At 36.4% G+C, this 22,485-nt stretch overlaps 1 protein-coding gene across 16 annotated transcripts in view; it reads left to right on the plus strand.

Moving 5' to 3' along the window:
• The window catches only part of OXR1 (oxidation resistance 1), a 259,566-nt gene that overhangs the window by 193,593 nt on the left and 43,488 nt on the right, over positions 1–22,485 (plus strand). For 14 of the 16 annotated variants that reach the window (XM_085572448.1, XM_021546445.4, XM_021546444.4 and 11 more), the window contains 4 exons: positions 5,235–5,317; positions 10,964–11,071; positions 12,164–12,283; positions 16,215–16,367. In XM_085572448.1, coding sequence (XP_085428574.1) covers positions 5,235–5,317; positions 10,964–11,071; positions 12,164–12,283; positions 16,215–16,367 — 464 coding nt within the window. The remainder of the gene's footprint in view (positions 1–5,234; positions 5,318–10,963; positions 11,072–12,163; positions 12,284–16,214; positions 16,368–22,485) is intronic. The other 2 variants (XM_021546455.4, XM_085572446.1) reach the window with 1 other exon arrangement.

Genomic DNA, 22,485 nt, shown 5'->3' on the forward strand with positions numbered 1-22,485 from the left:
GTCAGGTCACTGGGTCTTTTGGAATATAAAGATTTTCTACTTTAATCTCTTTTGTTTCTTTATGAATAGATTATAATGATCTAATTGTTATTGAGCAGAACTAATCTAATAAAGATGTAATATCTGTGCTTCCTGTTTTATTAATTAGCAAGTTGTTTCCATGTACTGCTAAATAAAGAAGTATTTGAAAATATTTCAGACTACTTTTCTTACTTTGATTCATTACCCTATATGTGCTGCATATTTAAGATCCTGTGAAAAACTGTGTCCTAGACAAGAATTTGACAAAGTTGCTGCCTTTTCCTTTTGCATGCATAAATGTACAATTCTTGTTGGGGTGTGGCACAGTGGATGAATAATCTTTTTCTTACCTTCTTGATCATAATAAGCTTCATACCTTTAGCTTATTTATTAATTTTAAACCATTTGCAGTAATTGTGGACTTGGCCAGATTCTTTGCTTTTTCACAGAGGATACTTTTTGGTTTATCAATTTATTTCTCTGGAAAAAGTGATTTTTGTTATTTTGGTTACATTGCAATGAATGGCATAGCAGCTGTGAAACATTGCAAGTTGAGTTTTAATCTTGTGCAGACAAGAAGGTGAAAGGAAAGTGAATTCATTTTACTCTATGCAGAGCTTGTAGATCCTCCTAAGCAGTTCCTAGCTTGTGTCCTTATCTTTACCAGCTCTTAGTGCCAGAATTCCAAAGGATGTGCTAAAAGCATCAGTGAACAGAAACTTGGAGTTCTACAATTAAGCTGAGGTGGCATACTAAGAAATGAGAAATGCCACTCTTGTCATAATAATTTGAGCTAGCTGTGCCACAAGAATATTTTCAGTCAACCAAGATTTAGTGGCACAGGGCCATATAGAGACAGTTTATAGAAGGACTGCTATAAATGTTAGGATTTGACTTCAGTTGTTTTGAGTTGAATGCCACTGAACTTTCATATTTTAATGTCAAACTGCCTTATTGAAAACTGCATCTTCCTAAATAGTGTTCTTAACCCCCTTTTTCCTATTTCCTAGTATATTGGAACAGTAAGTCCTCCTTTCTGTGTTGGATGGTCATATGTAAATGTTCTTATGCTGCAGTCATTTAGCCTCAAGATTCTGAGCCCATGCGTTCAGACTAAATATTGGTCTTGTGTCACTTTGAACTCTGTGTTCTGCATCTTTCTAGTTCTAGTATTTTAAATACTAGCTGAAATATTTACTTGTCATTTGTGGATCTGGCACGCACTTTTTGACTTCAGTGTTTAGAGCTGTTGTGGAGGCCTGCCCAGTCCTGTGAAGAGGTAGTTGAGAATTAAAGCATGAATCTTGATGTTATAAAAAGTCTTTTTTTCTTTTTCTCTAAAACAGCATTGCTAAGAGCTCTGATGATATAGCACCCCAGACCTCATGTTAAACAAGTTACTTGACTCTTGAGGTTGTGATTAAGTGTGGTCAGTGGTGTCAGGTTTTTCTTGGTATGGTCTGAGAGCATCAGCCGTTGTTAGCCTCGCTGGCTTGCTGCTGGCAGATGAAGTAATGGTTGTGTGTAATCTAACAAAATGAGTATTTGTGCAACAGTTACCTGGAAAATAAGTAAAATGAAAGCCTCATACTGACTCTTGTTGGGTCTGAGGACTTTTTAGACCACTGCATTCTTTCTGTTGTTTCTGCTTGCATATGCTTCCTAGAATGCTAGGGGCGCTGGGATGGCTGAAAGATGCATTTGTTTTGCCCTCAAAAATGAAAAGCTGGCTCATTTAGTGAGAGATAGAGTCATCAGGGAGGTTGAATTCATGTTTCTACTACTCTGACCTATTTTCACAGCAGAAATACACCCTAGTTTTGTTTCAGAGAGGTTAGGTCAAAATTGATGTGTTCTGTATGAACAGACAGCTCGAGCACTTGGGCTGTGGGCAGAGGTGTGGATTTTGATAGCTTGGCCAGCTGGGTAGTCAGCACACACTGAGATGGAGCTCAGTGTTGCCTGCCTCCCATCTCTTGTTGACTCAGGAGACGTACATCATGTCAGGTTATGAAACACTTGAATCCTGTACCCATATAGTGAGGGGGGAGGTAATGCCTTCACAGACTTGAAGGAATGGAAGTGGGCACTGATGGGAAGGGTAGGCTTTACTGCCTTCGGTGTGGGAGGGGAGGACATAAAAAACCCTAACTGCAGACTATAAACTCCTGGAAAAGTTGTGGGAGGAGCTCTTCTGGCTTTCCTACAAGATTCCTTCAACAGGGACCTGGCTTCCCCACCCATACCCTCTGTTTGGTCTTACTTTCCTGAAGTTATCAGAGTTCTCTCAAATCTCTGAAGATGAAGGGCCTAGAATAGAAACCATATGAGAAGTGGCTGAAGTCACTTGGTCTTGTCCAGCTTGCAGAAGAGGAGCCCTCATAGAGACCTACATCTTCCTCAAGAAGGGGGAAATGGGAGGGACTGGCACTGGTCTCTTCTCTCTGACCAGTGACAGCATCCAAGGGAACACCATAAGGCCATGTCAAGGGAGGTTTAGGCTTGGTATTAAGAAAAGCTTCCTCAAGTAGAGAATGACTGGACACTGGAACAGTTTCCCCAGGGAAGTGAGTGCAACACCAAGACTGCCAGAGTTTGGGCAATGCTCTGTGGCACATAATGTTATTTATTCTTGATGTTGTCTAGGGCATGACCAGGAGTTGGACACAGTGATCCTTGTGAGTCTCTTCCAACTCAGGATTTTTTATTTTTTATATTCTGTGATTCTAAGTCTAAAGCAGCAGTAAAGGTTCTTCTGCTGTGAAGAACAAATAACTTCCAATTTTTATTTCTGGCATGAGGAACAGAAGTAGGTATTTGTGCAAGACTTCATTCTGCTGTTCAGTTACTGGAGAGGGAGATGATAATTTATCTTGACCTCTTGAGTGGCACCTGTGTGCAAGCTGTTCAGACTTGAACCAGTAAGAAGAAAGAAGAAATTTAAAGTTGGGTTGAGAAAAAAAAAAGGCAAAAACACAAACTACATTAGGCTATATACAACTGAAGTGTGTGTACATGTATTTGTAGTATGGGGCTTCTTTACTTCCATCTAATGGCAAGAGGAGGGGAAGATGTCTTGTTCTGGAATAAGGGTTCTCTGTTTACAGGTTATTAAGGCATGCATGGCATCCTGGATGAGTTCAGTCTATTTTCAGTTTCATCCTTGGACTTCTTCTTTAGCATAACTTGGCCCACAGTGCTCTTGAAAGAAAATAATTAGGCTATTGGCAAAGCTTTGATAAGGGCTGAAAAATTTGGAACAGCTACACTCAAGCAGCTGTTAGGTTTTTTGTAGCTTGCTGAGGAGGCACCTGTTGTGCTGCAAGGTCAGGTAAGAATTTTGGTAACAAAATATTTGACCTAGATGAGGAGAACATTGCTGCTGCTAAGCCTACACACAAACTTATTTTGTGTGTCTTTTATTGTTTCTGAGTTGGTTTCATTTCCCTCAGAGGCATTTGTGGTATGTTTAAACACTATGAATATAATCAGAAATGAATGTTTCTTCCAGCTAAGTTCTAAAAAGTTGCTATTAGTAAATAAGGGAAGAAATGCCTTTTAATGTATTGAATGAAGATAGCAGTGTGCAGAATTAGTGTATAGGTTTTTAGAATTGCTAGGAACTTCTTGGAGGTAGGCTTAGCCTTGAATGTCATTCATAGCTATAAAAATTTATCATAATACCATCCATAGATCAGTTTTTGGTATGGGTGCATTCTTCCTTGGGCTATATAAAAAAGGATGAATTAGACCAAAGTTTATATCCTTTTTATCTGTATGAAGAGTACCATAGGAGATTATTTATGTTTGCTCTGCTAGAAATCACTACTTTGTTATCCTGCGTGGCTTGTCCTGTATAGCAAATATAAGATATTTCTGAGGTAGGTTTCCTCTTGTGAGAAACCAACCTTGTCTTTTTTTTCAAGATTTCATTTTGTTTCTTTTTCGTTGGAAGAACTTGCTGTGTAATTTGCATTATGATTTCCCTGCCCTCTATGTCTTGATAATTTTGGCTATCCATGTAGAAATTTGGGAGGGGGTGTAGGAAAGTTGTGCTAATACTTGTCTAGTCTCTACCAGTGTTGGAGTTGTGATACTAATTAAATCTAACAGTGCACTAAAGATGCAGTTGGTTTATAGCATGTTTCCATAGTACTTTACATGAGGGTTAAATGGATTACACTAAATATCCTAGTCTAAATGTAACCATGCTAAAATATTTTTTATAAATATACTTTATAAGGTTTCTTGCTTCTATTCAATTTGGTTTGAAATATTTGAGTAAATTAATTGGGTAAAAAAAATGGAATATATCAAAATGGGAGTATAACTAATCCTCTTGTAGCGTGAAAACTCAATGTCTCATTCGCATAAGTATTTTGGGTTCCTTAATATTAGATATTTAACTGTTGAAGGTGGAGGCCAAGTGGTGGAGGAGATTAATTTAAAAAATCCGTGTGTGTATAGATGCAGATATTAAAGTTCACTTTTCTAGAGATGTATGTACTTTCTATTGAACCATCTAACTACACAGGTGCATTGTATCATAAATATCAAGCCAGTTAGTATAAAATAGAGCATACTTTTGTTACAGATGGTTGCTCGCTTGGCCTGTGAAACAGATCATCAAAATACAGTGCCCCAATAAAAAGAGCAATTTTTTATTTGTATAATTTATGTAGAATCTTTAGTGTTTATTTACTAGCTCTTTGTGTTTGCTACAGACGGGATAATTATGAATTTATTACTAATACTCTTTATTTTATAAAAAAGCTTTAAATACTCTGTACTTATCAAACAGCAAAAAAATATCTCCAGTGATTAGATCAAACATGAAGGATCTCTAGATCATCTCCCCTCAGATGGAAGCAAACTGGGTGTGATACAAAATCAAACACAGCAATTCCAGAAATGTTTCTTGCCTGATGGGGTCAATGTCCTATTTTGTCTCCATTAATCTCTTTCTGGATAGCAGCAAGTACTTCTGCAGTTAGTTGGTTTCCAGTTATCAGTTGTTTGTATTGGTCAAATTCTTAAAGCATTGCAGAGGAATGAAGTCCCTGTTTTAGCAGCTGGTGCCTGTTGGAATCAGCAGGAGTAAGCTGTGTAACTGGTGGATTAGATGTCTGCCCACGGGGCTGTAGTCAGCAGCCTGTGACAGTACTGAGAGAGGAAAATGAATTTAACACACGCATTGCCTCAATTTTTTTCAGATGCTGGCCAGAAGAAGACCCCAGACAAGAAAGATGGGCGACGAATGTCTTTTCAAAAACCTAGAGGGACTCTTGAATATTCTGTAAGTTACTGCTTTATTGTTAGAATGTTGCTGCAAAGCAAATGCAGGCTAAAAGTTGTGTTACGAAATACAAGCAAAATGGTAATGTGTATTGCCTTTAATGTTAGAATTCTGTGTATCTGATAGTATAGTTTGACAGAAATTAAATCAGGGAATTAGCTGGTTGCACTAATACTGTTTTTAAGTGCCTTTTTTTTCCTTTAAAGTCCAAGCTAATCAAGCTATTGACTGGTTCACGTTTAGGTAACTAGTTAGAAACAAATAACAATAGTTATATAATTATGTGCAAGTTTTCTGCTTTCAGTGTTATTAATAAATTGTTGCTGTCAGAGGAAATAACAGAATAAAGTTGGGAAGGGAAGCTCTATCTTGATACTGACTTTCTGGTATTCTTATAATAATTGCCGTAGATTTGTGCCTTTTAATGTATTACTCAGTTTCTGCATCAGTATCTGAAAATGGAGCCTTTCTCTCTCTGTTCTGTTCTTGAAATGACCCTCAAACTGTGCTGCATTCAGCTTTCACATTTGTGGTTACTAAGGGAAACAGAAGTGAGAAGTATCTGTCTTGTGTTATGTACTAGAAATACAATTAAGCCTATAAATAATGCTTATAGAGTTGATGTTAAAATAGGGAAAGTCTGCCACAGTTCCCTTTGAATGCTTTTGAAGCTGGACATGATAAATAAAAATGACAACTGCTTTACAAAAAGTCTTTATTTGACCTCTTGGTGTTCTCTTACTCCAGGAATAAGAGATATGGGAAAGACTTCACTCTGTTGCATTAAGCCAAGCTGTGATAATTGCTTAAGTACTGAGAGGGCTGTGATAGTCTTTTGGATAGAGACAGAGAATGTGTGGAGTAGAACAAGAAGCATTTCGTTAGCATGGCTTTTATTGGAATTCGGATATAATTCTAGCCTGCTCTGAAGACTTCCTTGGAGTTGAAATTCAAAACAGAAATTCCTGATGCATAGGTTCTAGCAGTCGAAGAATGTTAATGTAAATGTGACTGTTGTTGATGTTATATTAACTCCATTTAGTCTGAAATACCTGGGAAAAAGTCAGCTCTGCATTACTGGCATACATACTCAGTAAATCCAGTAATTTGGCTTTTGCCACCATGTGAGTGCTTTTACTTTGGTATGTAACATACCAAGCAAAGTAAAAGCAACAAGCTTTCCTTTTTTTAACTTGGTGTGTGTTTGTGTCAAGTTGTCATGTACTTCTGCAGGTTTTTGTGTTCCAGTAGGTGGAGTTTTAGATCCAAAAATAGCTTTTTTAATACGTACTGAAGTATGCATCACTTCCTTGTGAGTCAAAAAGATGATTCACAGGAATCAAAGGCTTTTTGTCGTTAAACTTAGTCCACCTTCTAAAGGAGCCTGTTGCATATATGGAACATGGTGCACTTCAGCTTCACAAATACTGTATTCTGTCAGGTCTTGCTGTACATTTCACTCATGAAGCTCATGAAACATTTGAGTAGCATCATGTTTGGCTAATATTGTGTGCATATATTTTAATAAAATGCACGGATGTAACCTTTAGGAACTGAGTTTATGCTCACTGTAAGAGAGGTCTGGTAGCTATTATTGTAATTTGCTACTGTTATTTATTACTTTATTATATGTGAAGAGGTGCACTTGTGTCTTGTTTCTGACTTCATCATACTTACTGTCACAGTAATGACACACATGTGCAAACATGAATTTATATACCTGCATGTGTTGCTTCTTTGAGAAGTAGTAGAGAATGAAGGCAGAAACCAGACTCCCGCTCACCTTCTAGTGTTGTTGAAGCTAGTGGGTTTTTTTACCTTTTTTAAGATAATAATTTAATATGTTCATTTTTCCAGTGGCTATGTGGTTTTAGGAGGGAAGGTCTTATTTGTATTCATGAAGTTTGGAGTGAGTTGGCATCACACTTGTGCAAACTATGGGGTTTTAATATGAAGTAGACTTCGCACCAGAATTTTTTTAGAAAAAAAATTACTATGGGACAAATAAAAAATAAATTTTCTTTTTAAACCTGAAGACAGAATGCAGTTAATGTTTAAGATTTTAATTTAAAATGCCCAAGGCATGAAAACTTGAACCTGCTGTTCTATATGTAGCAGCAGAGAGAGTCAACAGATACGGTACTAATTAACAGAAGTAAGTCCTGAACTGCCTCTAAAGGATACAGAAAAAACTGGTTCATTTTTACTGATACTGCTTAGACAGCGAACAGATATCTTTTAATAGAGTTTATTCTTTGCTCAATGTGAGTCAGCATATTAGATGCAAGTTGATATTGTCTGTTACTTCAGAATTCACAGCTGCTGCTCATGCAATATGTTTTCCCCTTCTGCCTTTTGTGTTCTGTGTTGTACAAACACAACTGGTGCCTGCCTATAGGTGTCAATAGAGCCAACTATGGGTGAATAATGGAGCATGAGTAGAGTGATGCTTACAGATCACCAGTGATTGTAGCATGCTAGCAGTCTTGTGACTTCAGTGAAAGCCTTCTGACTGCTCTTCCTTTTGATGAGAAGAAAGAAATAATTGTGGTTATTTACAGATAGATTTGATTTTTGTTTAGAAAAAGGTTTAATTGAGTAGTTGAAATGGAGAATCTGGTTTATGAGTGTCGGAGGTTCTGAGATTTACCTTTATCTCTCTGGGGATTGAAGATTGTGTTCTCCTGAAGTAGTGACTAAGTACTTAGTACACAGATTCTGTTGTCCAGGTTGAGGAAAGAGCCCAGTATCAATTCCTGAAGGTCACAGAAGCCTTTAGAAGACCATAGCCTCAAGACTGATTTTTCAGCCTCTATACAGAGAGTGCTGAGGGTTCTCTTTGTAAGCCTTTACATGCTATTTAGAAAGCTACACACTTAGGAGTTTTGGTGATTTTGTTTTTTCCTAACTTTCTTGGCTTTTCCATTTCAAACCCAAGGAACATGTTCTTTTTTGGCTGCTGCTTTTCTTTGAGCATGCAATTGTCATAATCTTTTAACCTGCTTTGGAGAATATTGGAAATGTAGATCAGAATAGTGATGTTACTTCATCTGTTGTCTTTTACTAATTATTTTTGAAGTTGGCTTTATGATATTTACAGAGTTTGTTTTACTGATGTTGCACATTATATAAATTAGACCTGTTGACAATTAGCTAATACAGTCATAATTGGTATTTCTAAAGACTTGGGTACAGTTCCAAAGTTGTATTATTTGATCCCTTTTGTTCTCGCCTTTTTTTTTAGTCTTCCCATCTGTTTAATTTGTTAGTTTATTTTAATGCTCTTAAACTATTGTTTGATTTTCTGGCTCTTGGACATCTAGTGTTGAAATAAAAAAAAAATATTTCTGCACTCTGATTCATATGTATTTGATGTTTAATTTTTAATGGCAGAATGAATTAATTCTTACTGTTGAGATGCAATTACAGTAAAATACCAGTAAAGAATTTGATTTAAAGTTTTTAAATAACTTTACCAGCTGTTTATCTGAGGGAAATGAAGGTAGTTTGAACCAGAGACAGTGGTGACTGAAGTTCTCTGTCTGCTGTTATACATAAGTGCACCTGGGAAACATAGGCGTATTCTCAATGAAGATTTAATATTCAAATATTTATATAAGATTTTTAACATTCAGAATAGCATTTAAGTATCTACCTCAATGTATAGGAAGTTTATTTTCTGAGAGAAGGAATAACCTCTTGCCTTCTCTTATAGAAGTGAATTGATAGGGGAAAAGCTGGGAATCCAAGGTATGTGGTGGCACTATTCATAACTTGTTAGTTCTGTGCTTTTCTACAAAGTTATTGTTTGAAATTTTGGCTGTTCAGATTCTACTTTTTAGATTAGTAGAGGGCCTGAGAACTGGAAAATAGGCCTTGGAATCTAGGAAGATACTTCAGGAAGTCTCTATTATGTGAGCAGTGTCATTGTTTTGAGAAGGTGTCTCTGCTGGAACCTGAAGTCCCTTGTAGTGTGGAAATTTACCTGGGCAAACTTGACAGCCAAACAAAAAGGAAGCTTATACTTGCCATTATGTTTATCATGAGTGAGATAAACCCTTTAGTTGCCAAAATTTCACAAGATGTTTTTATTTCAGAAGGCTGTAAAGAGTGAATGCACTCTAAAAAGGGCTTAAGCTTTGTGGTTTGAATGCTTTTAATTTGTTTTGTATCATTAATTAGTCTAAAATCTCAATTGCTTCATTCATTAAATGATACATAAGAAATATTTACCTAACAGTTGACTGTTACCCATCAACATTTATATGAATGCAAACTTAGGCAAAACTTTTGAATTTCACTTTACAGTTTGTTGTAGCAAACTTTCTGTATCATGTAGAACTTCTGATGGAATCCTTACTGTTCAGTGATTTGGTGGTTAGTTTTGTTATGGTCTGTGAAGCACATGGTACATATCTGATCTCATTACAGTCCTGTTCTGATTTCTGCTGTTGCACCAGTTGAACATGGCATATGAAAATATTCTTCCTTTTTTGTATGTCTGTGATAGTATATACTGAATAACTGAGAGCTACTACAATACAGTCTTCTATACTGGAAACACCAGTGTAGAGAGATGTTTGCTGCTTTGCTTAGCTAATTGGCTTCCTGTATAAAAAAAATCTCATAATAGGTTTCTAATCCTGTCTTAAAAAAGCTAATTGTCTTTTCTTTGGCAATGCTGATATCTTTTTGTTGGTGAATCCAGGTTGATAAGGGCACCTTTACAAAATCATATGGAAAAGAATTCTCTAGCTCTACTTACATTTAACTGCAAATATATCCTAGCTTATATAGCTTCATCTTGTCTTAACTGATAAAACATATTTTTTCTGGTACAATGTTTATGAAGCCTTGTGTCATTATGCAGTAAAACTTCTGTTTATTTCCTTGTATCACCATTATTTCTAAGACTTTGATTTCTTTATTCTGAAATAGTCTTTCTGTATAGAACTTTCTTCCTTTTGCTTTCTTCTAGTAGCTCATTTTGACTACACTTTGGGAGATAGAGGTCAGAATCTGAGTTTGAAAAAAATGCTTTCCTTAGCTAGGAATCACTTTCTCAAAATGCTTATGCTTCATTTGCTGTCATAGTAGTTGACCTGCTTTGCTTCAGCATTTTTGCATTTTCTCAGTAATGGATTTTACTTGAAAGTCAAGGCCTAGCAGAAGCTTATTTCGATAGCAAGACGGTGTGTTTATATTTATAGAGAGAAATCTTCAGCTTTTCTGTAGATGAAAAGTGGAGAAAAGCAGTTGAAGAGAGGGAATGAATCATTCTGTGAACCCAGTCAATGGTGCATTGCCTAGTGGTAACCAGCAGTGAATTTGTAGAGTGGAAGTTCTGGTGCAATAGCTGCACCTACAGCTCAAACTGTGTGACTCACACTTCTGGGCACCTGGAAATATAGTAGGAAGGCGTGTGCTTTTACATGGGGTTGCACTACACTAATATTTAGGGGGTAGACATTTTGTTTCTGGTGGCTTTGTTTTTTTTTAAGGGGGGTGGGCAGTCATAAAAAAAAAATTAAAGTTCATCAGAATCTTGGTAAATCTACACATGCTAAAATATGTAAGCCACTATTTGAACTAACTGCTTACAGGTTTGTTTTGTTTGTTTGTTTTTTGTTTTCCCAATTGATACAGGTGGAATCAAGAGATACTTTAAACAGTATTGCTTTGAAATTTGATACAACACCCAATGAACTGGTTCAATTAAATAAGCTTTTCTCCAGAGCAGTCGTTCCTGGACAGGTACCATTACACTATATATGTTACTTACATTTCTCATTCCTACCAGAGTGCTAAAGTACTTCTCTTACTGATTTTCTCATTGGCTTTGTAAAAGAGTTTTTCCATTTTCTCCAGTCTATTCCTTGTTCCTATTAAATTACTGCCTAAAAGGAAACATGTAAAGAAGCTACCTCTGTCCCTTATATAAGATCAGAGAACTTTTAAATGTACTTAAAACTTTTAAATTGTACTTAATGGTACAATAATATTTAGATACAAGCCAAATTGTTGCTTTGCAAATATAGCAGGCTGTTTACCAACTCTAGCTCAGCAGACACATTCAGTGTAGAGCTTACAAACAACATTCTGTGACTGTATATTACTGCCTGCAATTCTATCCTCATAGATTCAATAATGTTTAAGTTCCGTTATGGAAACTTTGTTTTTACCAGCAGTATATTAATTACCATTCACTTGTTATAGGTCACTATTGCCTTTTTTTTTTATTCCCCTCCTGTTTTTGCTTTCAGTTTTCACTTCTGATTGAAAGTCAGGCCTGGAAACAAGTGATAGGTCAACTGTGGTATCAGTCATTTGGTATTTGCCCTTTGTTTGGTAAAGTTCTGTGTTCATTTTTGGTTGCTGCAGAACTTTCTCTGGGGAGACTGAATGCCTACTATGGCTGAAATAATGTATTAAATGTCAGAATACCTTCAGTTACATTTTTTTTAAAATATATTCAGTCTCTTTCCTTATTGCTCAAATAGTAGAGTCATAGCAAGAGAAATAATTGGATGCATTTTCCTTGGACACTCTTATTTCTGGCATGCTGTGGACTTTTAATTCTTTCTATCTGAACTTCTTCCTCTGTTATGACTGAAAATCAAAATTATATCACTATAGCATTTAAAACTTAAAATGCTAACATTTCAAATACTTTGTATAGTATTGTTTTTTCCCTCAACTCATAATTCTTTTTGAAAGCAATGGTAGCAGAAACAATTTTGTGTAGCTTATTCAAGAAAGCATAGTAAATATAGCTTAACTGATGGGAAATCTAAAGTAAATCTGAAAGCATAACTAACTTCTAACTACATTATATCTTCTTTATAGATTTTGTATGTTCCTGACCCAGACTACATATCTAGTGTGGACAGCTCCCCCTCTCTAAGTCCTGTAAGTCCCCTATCACCTACATCTTCCGAAGCAGAGCTTGACAAGGCTACAGTAAATGTAGGTATACCTATTGTCCTTAAAATTAATATTCCCTTATAAGATAAATGTTACAGATGCTATGCTTTCTTCTTAAACTATCTGCTTGTTTTGGGGAGATAGTATTTGGCAATATCTGGAGTTGAAAGTAAAATAGTTCATTTTTAAAAGTAAATACAAGATTTTAGTCTTTTAAAATTATAGTTTTCAGTTTGAAAACTGATTTGAAGGCAAATTACTCATAGCAAAATGCTGTCATTGTACATGGAAATCTTAATGAGTTACTGTTGCATTTCTGCATTTGTTACATTTCAGACCTTGTTAGACATTGTCTTATTCATATTGATAGTTTTTATAGAAAAGATGTATTGGCAGGAATGCTCAGTTTCCCCCTGCTTGCTGTAGAGGTGTCGGAGAGGGTTATCTAGTTTCATTTCACAAAATGAAGTTAAAAAAGGGGATTTCGGTGAAGGACTAATGTAGAATTAATTGTAGCCGACTTTTACTTGGTTGTTCTACATTTGTAGACTTCCAAAATGCTAAAAATGTTTAGCCACCCGCATTGCGCTGTAATTCAGCTCAGATGTAGATTTTTGAGTAGGAGCTGGCTTTGTAGAAAGAAGTGTCTTTCCAGGAGCACTGGTTTGCTGTCAGCAGCATCCCATAGGGAACAGTCCAACCAGGAAGATTCAGTATTTGAGCCTGAGCTGCTCTGCATTTTTACAACTATGATCTCATTTGGATGCTTCTTCATGCATCAACACTGTTCTTTTCCCAGTTATTATCTTTTCCTCTCAAATAAGAAATTGTCTTGTTAGCATATTTTGACACTACTCAGTCAAACTGTCAAACATCTGTTCCAGGATCCTGCGTGCTCGAAGTTTAGGAAGGTTTGCGATTTAAAGCATTTACTTATTTGCTTACATGATTTGGTCCAGATGAGTTTAAATATTAAGATTTTGTTTTGTTGCTGAACAGGTTCCCAAGCTGCATTACAGTCTGTGGTGCCCCTTCTACTGAGAATCACTGTTTGGTTTTGCTGTGATACCTTTTCTCTGTCTTAGTATGCCAGTTCTGACGTCTGTCATTTGTGCTGAATAATTTCTTTTATGTTTGATGGCAAGCTCAGGGTGGTGTAGCACAGTAAGCAGACTCACCTGCAAGAATACATTCTTGTATCATATACCTTGTATCTATAGCAGTCTTAGGAAGACCTACACATGTAACATATGTTGTGAGAAGTTACACACAACTAGAGGGAAAAAGTACCAATTTTATTATGGAAATCTGAGCTCTTCCTACAGATTCCATTCCAGAAAAATACCTCATTCTTTCTTTTGTCAATTATTTTGTGTATCACTTAGCATATAGTAGATAAGGAGATGTAATGTGTTTGAAAACTTTCTGCTGACTGTATGCTCATATGGGAGAAAAAACCTTGCAAGTGTAGAAGAAACAAAGTAAATGAAAATACTTAAAAACCTTTTCTGCAAAAGATTTTTTCATTTAGTGTAGTCAGTCCAGTGCTAGCAACAACTGGAATGTTAAATTTTATTTAACTGATGCACAGAATAGTTATGTAACAATAAAGTATCTTGTTACCTGTTGTGGATTGTCACATGCAGTTTTTAAATGCTTCATGAAGATCAGATTAGCAGTGAAACAATGTATAATATGATTATTTTGTTTCTGGGGCCTTTCAAAGTACATCTAAGGAAAGAAGAAATATTTGTCAAAAAATCAAGTAACAGAAATCACTTGTACTTGTCAGTGTGGACTGTGTGCATTTGGTTTTGTTTTCAGTCTTCTCTAATAACACAAATGGCACTCAGCTTTTGTGTGAGCAGTTAAGGCTGGAGGGTTTTGTTATTCATCATAGCACCTGTCTTTCATGGTTTTCTTTTCTCTTTTTGCTGATTACTATCATTAGGAAGGAGATACATACTAGTATGTGTTCTCTAATGCTCTTTTGATGTCTGTCTTCTTTGACTGTCCTCCAGTTTTGACTCGAGATTTGCAGTTTAAATTTGAGCATGTTTCAAGGTAAAGATGTGTTCCTGTGCTTATATAATGTAAAGGAGTCTTCTCTCTGTTCTGGACAATAGAATCAGTGCTTTCTCATTACAGATTTAATAAGAAGGAGAAAAAATATCTGAATGCCTGTTCAGTCAAAAATAAACTGCCATGTTCTATTCTTGTTCTTTTACTTTATCAAAAATGGAGTAGCTTACCACAGCCATGTGCTAGATACAAACCAGCATGTGGCTGATATAAGACCTGCATAACTCTTTGTTAAAGCTGGGGAGTTTTTGGTAGGTTTTTTGTTGGGTTTTTTTGTTTTGTTTTAATTTTGCTACACTTCAGCTAAGATTTCATTGTGTATTTCAATAATTTTGTTGCTGTCAGTAAGACTGTAAGAACTAGCTTAATTTTGAAGCTTTTCTGGTGCTACTGGGCTTTTGAAAGATTTCTTCATTGAGAAGTCTTAGGCACATATTTAAGAAGATCCTGTATGCTTTGCTACCTATAAAAGCTTAAATGCAACTTGAAATTAATATGTAGTGGCAAGTGCATCATCACTAAATTGGAAAGTCTACCATTGTAGTTCTGCATCCCCCTGCCCCTCCCTTTCCCAGGCCATACTGAGATTGTGAGAAATAGCTGGCTTATTCAGAGTGGGCTTAGTTATCAGCGGAGCACTTTCAGAACCACTTGCTGAGTTATGTGTCACAAGAATGACTTTGTAGTTTTCAGAAGGAAGGCATATGTAGAAGTAGAATTATTCTCCAGGAGGTTTGTTTCCTAATTATATCTTGATTAGCTTTTTCAGCAAAATTCAGTTTAGTGTTTTGGGTTTTTGGTTGATCTGTAATGAAGGTTGAAAGATGCTGACAAAGGCTAAAGTAGTGCCAGAGAGATAATGAACTGAGAACAGTTGTGCATAATGTTCCTAGATATGATTAAAGGCATTTATGTGCAATCTGTACTAGTGAATAGAACTGAACAGGAAAGCAGAAAACCAAAGGAAACATGGGACTTCCTGTTTTCTAGAAATAGTAGTATTTTATTAGTAACTAAAAATAGCAATTATGTATGAAATTGAGACCTTTAGATGTGGGTAAAGCTCCAAAACAGGGTTTCTGTACCGATAAAATAGGCTTTGGTAAAGTCTGTCTACTGATTGGTTATCTTTAGTTTGAAAACAATTTTTTTTGTCTGTCCTGCCCCTGGTAGGGTTCCATGTTCACTACTTAGTTGGATATACTGGTAAATAGTGAGGTAGATAACTCTATTATCTTCCCAGGGAAGTAATGAAGGCAATCCTCTGAAAGTTAAATCCAGGCATGTGAATGAATGACAGAGATGGTTGGAAACAGCCAGAGAGAACTTACCAAGGCTATACCATACCTGGCAAAACTGATTGCTTTCTGTGAGGAAATGATGAGCTCAGCAGATGAGGGAAGGCATGTTTCTTACCCTGACTAGAGCCAGGCCTTTGATACTGTTCCAAAGCAGCCCAGTTAAAATACTGGAAAAATGTGAACTGAATGGGTAGAGTAGAACATGGGCTAGAAAAATTGCCAGGATCTTTGTGTGCAAACTTATTCAGCATTTGTGTATGTGATTTTTTTTTAAATCTTTTGTAGAATTGTGTAATAGGTTGGGTTGGAAGGGATACCCAGTATCTCCTAGAGATACCCAGTTCCAGCCTCTCTGCCATAGGCAGGGACACCTTCCACTAGACCAGGTTACTCACCATCCAGCCTGGCCTTGAACACTTCTGTGTTGGTGGTCAGATTTAAATCCTTGAGTCCCTGTTGGGGCAGTTCTTTTATAATCTGCCCATCAGTGACGTGACTAGTTCAAATTACACTGCAGAAAATCTCCAGAAGTTGATATTGAAAAAAACAAGTTGCTAAGTTCTTTTTTGTTTTTTTATAATTTCTTTCAGGATTCAGATGGAGTCCAACAGAAGGAGTCGGCTGTGTCTCCAGCACATGCTTGTGTTCGTCCTTCAAGAGTGGTATCATCCACCTCCGAAGAGGAGGAAGCATTTACAGAGAAGTTTCTAAAAATTAACTGCAAGTACATCACTAATGGCAAGGTACTGAAACATTTAAGTTTTACTGTTACTGTATAGGATGTAATAATGAAGCATATTCACTAATGGCAAGGTACTGAAACATTCAGGTTTTACTGTTACTGTATAGGATGTAATAATAAAGCATATTTAAAGTCTATTCTGTGTTTATACTTTAGTCAGGAATGAATAGATGAATCAACTCACATGCTTACGTCTGTATAAATATATTAATTTTTTTACTTGCTGTTTCCTTTGGGTTCTCCAGGCCTCTTGTTCAGGACATGATTGATGCAGGCAGTTGATATGTAACAGTACAGCATCAGCGATGTCCGTCACATAATTCTTGTATGTTGAGGGCCTGAGGTCTGTTTGTTCCTTATGTTAGTATCTCTCATAGGTAATTTTATTTACTTACAGTGGACAAAAACATGACTTAAACTGTACTAGAAAATACACAGTTGTGTAGCTTTGCTTACTTTTTTTTAAAAGCAGAACAATGAGAGCAGAATAAACCTCTCATTCTGCAAACAAGTTCTCTATTGTTCACCGTTTGGTGTGGTGTGGTAGAAACCTTGATTTTTTTTTTTTCTTTGAAGCAGTTACAGTTCTCTCAATAGCATCATTACACAAAATGCCTCCCAGTTAGTGACACTTAATTAACCTTTGTTTAACTCATAAGTGCACAAGTCTTGCACAGACTTCTAGGGACTAAGGTAAAGTATTTTGCCATTATCTCAGAGCACTTTACCAAAAATCAAAATGTATTGATTTTTGTCCCCTACTTAACAGAAAAATTACTATTAGACATTATGAAAAATGCCTTCACTCAACAAATGCAATACAATTCAAAGTACTTGAAATATTCGAAATTTGATTACTTAAAAAAATCTGGAGTTAAAATTTACAGCACATAATTTGTGTGCTGTAGTTTCTCCTAGGAATATTAATGGTCTTCGACTTTCAGCATTACAGCCTATTTTCTAAGAGCTTCAGGGAAAATTCTGTTTCTAGAAAGTTGTATAACCCATTGCAGTGTCTATCCATACTGGGGGAGGTGGGTGGGAGAAAAATGAATACTGACTTGCTCAGATTTGAGTGCCAGATCTTACAAGTTTAGCATATAATTTAGACTGTGCCACATACGGTAAGTACGTTCTCTTGAGTGTTGTCTTGCCACTCCTTGATACATTTTCTCATGATGCAGGACAATAAAAGTTTTTTGGAGAAAGCTTAAAAGGTTAATCTTTTGCTTTCTACTCTGAAAGTGGTTTTGAAGCACATAGTTAGCCATTCTTTAGGGCTTCAGCTGTGAAGTCTGTCATCACTGTGCTGCTTGTAGACTGAAATCTAGTGAAAGCCTATTTTTCAGTATGTCTATGCAAAAGAGCTTTCATTTGGGTAAGCGTCTCTTTTCTCACTTTTTTAGACTGCTTATTTTGTATATGGTTGGAGTTGTGTTTAGTCACACTCGTGGCTTTCTAGACAAGCACAGAGGAATTCTCTGAGGAGCAGTGTTTGGAACCTGCAATGCACAGTAAGAGACAGGGTCATGTGAATATTCTGAACAGACAAAAAATCAGTGTGACCAGTGTGCTCCAGTCACACCTTGACTCACTGCATGCTACGTACATAGGTGTGCCTTGTCTTACAACTGCACTGTTGGCTTCTGCTGTAGAAGAGTGTGCTGCTCTGGGTTTTTTTCATTCTCTGCACTGTTCTTTGAGCTGAAAGAAAGGTACTTTAAACAGTCTACTTGATTAAAACTAGTAACGGAAGTTTGGAGTTCTTTATTATTTTTGCTAACTTAACTGTTTTGAAATGTAGTAGGTAAGGGAAAATTACTAATATTGAGGCTTGAAAAAATCCAAACCACTGTTCTGGAAATGAAAGCACAGAAAACACACATTTATCGTTCATTAAGTGAAAAGGAGGACATTGAGGTTCAAAACTGCTACAAGAAACAAAACATAAAAGAAATGTTATTTTCATGATAAAAGCTTCATAAATTACAGTTTTTATTCAACCTTGTGTGTTCAAAAATATAACAGAATTATTTAGAGAACTTATCTTTGAAAACTTCTTGCTAGGAGTCCTTTTAAACTTTCTTAGAACTGTTTTACTGAACTGCTTAATGTATGGGCTCACCAGTGTGATAGTTTGTCTCTAAACCTCCCTTTATAATGATCAGATTTCCATGTCAGGTATTGCATGGGAGTTAGAGCTTCCATTTCTTGAGGTGTAAGGAATTTTAATGGTAAGAAGACAAAACTGATTCAGAAATTAATGTGTGCATGTGCAGTTTAGTCTACTTTCAATGTGTATATTTTTATGTATCTGGATTAATATTTTCTGGATGAGCTATAAGTCTCAAAGAACCTATTTTTTCAAAAACCTAGCATTTCCACATGGTTATTAGCAATAGAGTGCGTTAGCATTTCTCTTTGAGGATCTTAAATCTGAGCTGCATCTGAACAGAATTTTACTTCATGTCTTTAAAATTTATTGCATACAGGAAACTTGACTTCTGCAAGTGCTATTTTGGGGAGTTTTGTTCCAGAATCAGAACTTCTTGTAACAGTATAATGTTGAACTACTTAGTAGCTACATGCAGAGTCTAATTTGTATTTCAGTTTCATAGACAGTATTTTTGGTATTTTTTCTCTCAACAACTACTTAGTAATTATGGTCCAAGAGAAACAGGTTATTGGTTATTTTGTGGAGGATGCACTAAAAAGCTCTTTTCCAAGGTTCTGTAGCAACAAAAGAGCTGTGTATGGATGTTCATTTTTTTAAATTATTTTTTCCCAAGGACTAGAAAATTAGAAGATTAGAGCAAAGAGCAGTGTACTGGAGTCAGGTAGCAGTTGGTAGTGTGCATGCCATTGTCCAGTGTTTTTATTTGAGCTTGTGCTCTGATTTGCAGACCTCTAACAACACTGTTGTTTTAGAGACAACATAATTCAAATAATAGTCAATTAAAATTCAATTCAAATAATAGTCAATTTAAAAATTCAATAATTAGAATAATACTTGTGGCTATTTCGAAAAAAATGAATTTGTTAAAAAATCAAAGACCTGTTTCTGAAATGTTAAGTGGGTATTTGATTTATTTTAAAGGGATCTTGGCTGAAGACCCAACTTAATAGCCCATAAAGGAGAAGCATATTTTCTTAATTTTGGTAGACAAAGGCATAGAAAGGGCTTTGTTTTTCAGAAATAAGCCCCTGTGATGTTCTTCACTTTGAAGAATATAGTCACACTGAAAATATTTTCAGTAGTTCAACCAGGTCAGAGAAGGAGCTTGGGAACTTGCTCCCTGCTCCAAAAGCAAGGAACTGAGTTGATTATATATGGGGAGCAGACTAGGCTCTCAGTTGTCTTTGGTGCTTGTAAGATAGCAAGGGAGGTTAGCTTGTTGGAAGTAACTTGCCAAGACCAGCATTACAGAATCATTTAGGTTGGAAAACACCTCTGAGGTCAAGTCAAATCTTTCCCTGATCACCACGTTGTCAATTAGACCGTGGCACTAAGTACCACATCTAGGCATTACTTAAATCTCCCAGGACGGTGGCTCCACCACCTCACTGGGCAGCCCATTCCAATGCTTAATAATCCTTTTTGTGAAGAAATTCCTCTTGATGCCAAACCTAAACCTCCCCTGGCACGCCTTGAGGCCATTTCTTCTTGTCCTGTTCCTGGTTGCCTGGGAGAAGAGGCTAATGCCCACCTGGCTACAACCTCTTCTCACAGTTGTAGAGAGTAATAAGGTCCCTCCTGAGCTTCCTTGTCTCCAGACTGAACAAGCCCAGCTCCATCTGCTACTGCTCACAGGACTTAATCTCTTGACCATTCACCAGCTCAACTGGCCTTTTAAGGACTTGCTCCAGCACCTCCATGTACTTCCTGAATTGAGGGATCCAGAGCTGAACACAATATTTGACATGTGGCCTCGTTAGTGCTGAGTACAGAGTAAGAATCACTGCCCTGGTCCTGCCAGCCACACTATTGATACAGAGATACTCTAGGATATTTTCTGGTGTCACTGTTATTACCCATTCCTGGGTATTTCATGAGATGACTGTGACATCTGCTGCCATAGTGCATAAATCTATATGAGTAACCAGAAAAGTTGTTTTAGAACCTTAAATGAGTGCCTGATACTAAAATGCTGAGGAGTTCATCATTACATACTCTGATACAATAGTTCTGGAGTGTATGTATTTTAGGAATGCTTACATAGAAATCTGTCTGATCCTTCATTTCTAACAAGGAAATGAAGTTTCAGGTATTTCTTTTAAAGAAGAGATGCAGTTTTTTCTTGACTTATGCAAAGGTATGGTGTTAACTCTCAAAGTCAGGAGTTGCTGCAGTTTCCATCTCTCACTGATGACTAGCATAATGCAAAGAGCAGCTCTTAAGCTGTTGGCTAAAGGCTTGTCTGCTCCCACTTGTATGTTTTGTTCTGATGTTCTTTTTTCCTCCCAGAATCAATAGCACTTGGTTTCTGTCCATACTAGAAACAACATCAATTGAGTAATAAGTTTTAAGGAAGCTTTTACTCCTGCAAACAAGGTAGTAAACCTGAAGATATTTTTCCTGTAAAGAGTCATAGAAATTGTAAGAGAAAGTGTCAAAAACATTGGCATGTCTGAAAAAGAGTAGCTAAAATTTGCAGTCAAACAAAATGTTTCTTTATGTGGCTCTTACCCGAACATTGCTTAGCTATCTGGGTCAACATTCAGTGATCCTTGGAGGAAATAATGAAAATTAATGCTAATTAGTGTATTATTAGGAATTTAATTTTTATTAATTTGGAGCAGCAGTTCTTCTCTAGAAAAATATCCTGAAGTGTTCATCTAGTAACTGTGGACCATGTCTAGTAACTTGTGAAACAGATGTGTTGCATTATGTTTTTTAAATTGAGAAGAATGAAATAGGTCATCTGTTGTTAAGGTGCTATAAATACATTGTTTTCAAGATACGTGTATAATCTTTCACTTCCTTATAAGTAATTGCAGGTGAAGTGTTTGAGCTGCTTTGTCAAATCCAGATGAAAGTCTGCTAGGTCTGAGTGTTTAATCCTCAATTTCTATTGCTGTAGTAAATTTTACATGGAAGTAGACTTTCAAGTTAATTTTCACGTTGAATGCCTGCCTACCTATTGGTGTTGAGGGTTTCTTCTAAATCAAGATAAACTTCTATTACTTTTAGCTGTGTCTTTGAGGCTGCAGAGATAGGTTTTAATCCTTAATTACATATGTGCTAAAGCCATGTCAATGTACCAGTTTGGGATTCTTTGCCGTTAGATGGGTCATTGTCAGTCTTCTCTAGGAAGCTTCTGTTTACAATAGAAGGTCTCTTAAAGTTGTTTTTCCTTATATAGTGAGTAGCCTTGCACATGCACAGATTTTTGTCCTTGATATAATGGTGTTTCCTTAAGATACTAACAAGCCTGGCTTGTGGGCTTTGGGAGGGGTAAGTTGGTGTTTTCTGAACTGCTAAAACTGAGTGTGAAGGAAGACAACTGAAATGAGTGGTTGATATGTAACAGGTTCTTCATACATGTTACTCTGATGATATGACTCTAATATTCAGATAAGCTTTTTTGCTTTAATCAATTTTTGGCCTGTGCTGTCAGCTGAAGCAGTCTTATCTATGCTCTTGAAAGCAAGTTATAAAGCACTGGAACTTGTTGATATGAATGATATCTTAAGTTGTGACACCACATCCCTTGACAGAAAAATATCACCTTTTTATTGCCTCAAAAGCTTCATGTGTACTTAGTTTATCAAGGAAGGTTCATGAGATAGTGGACGAATGAAGACAATATTATTCTGGAAATGAAGAGCTTTCTAATGAGCTCAATTACTGTTTTTTTTTTTTTTCCCTACTGAGTAATATGTTATTGTGGAAGTTGGTGTTGAACACTTAAATCCTCCAGATAGAGCAGTCATACAGCCTTAACATTTTCTCTTCAGCCTGACTGTTTTGAAGATCCACATGCAGTATTTGGGCACTGAAAGAATATAATAAGATATTTTGGTTGGAAGGGACCTACAATGATCATCTATTCCAACTGCCATCAAGACTATGACAATTTCTGGGTGAGATCTAGAGAGTAGTAATGAAATTCTATTTT

The sequence above is a fragment of the Lonchura striata genome, chromosome 2 (assembly GCF_050655825.1).
Source record: "Lonchura striata isolate lonStrDom1 chromosome 2, ASM5065582v1, whole genome shotgun sequence".
Classification (NCBI taxonomy): Eukaryota; Metazoa; Chordata; class Aves; order Passeriformes; family Estrildidae; genus Lonchura; species Lonchura striata.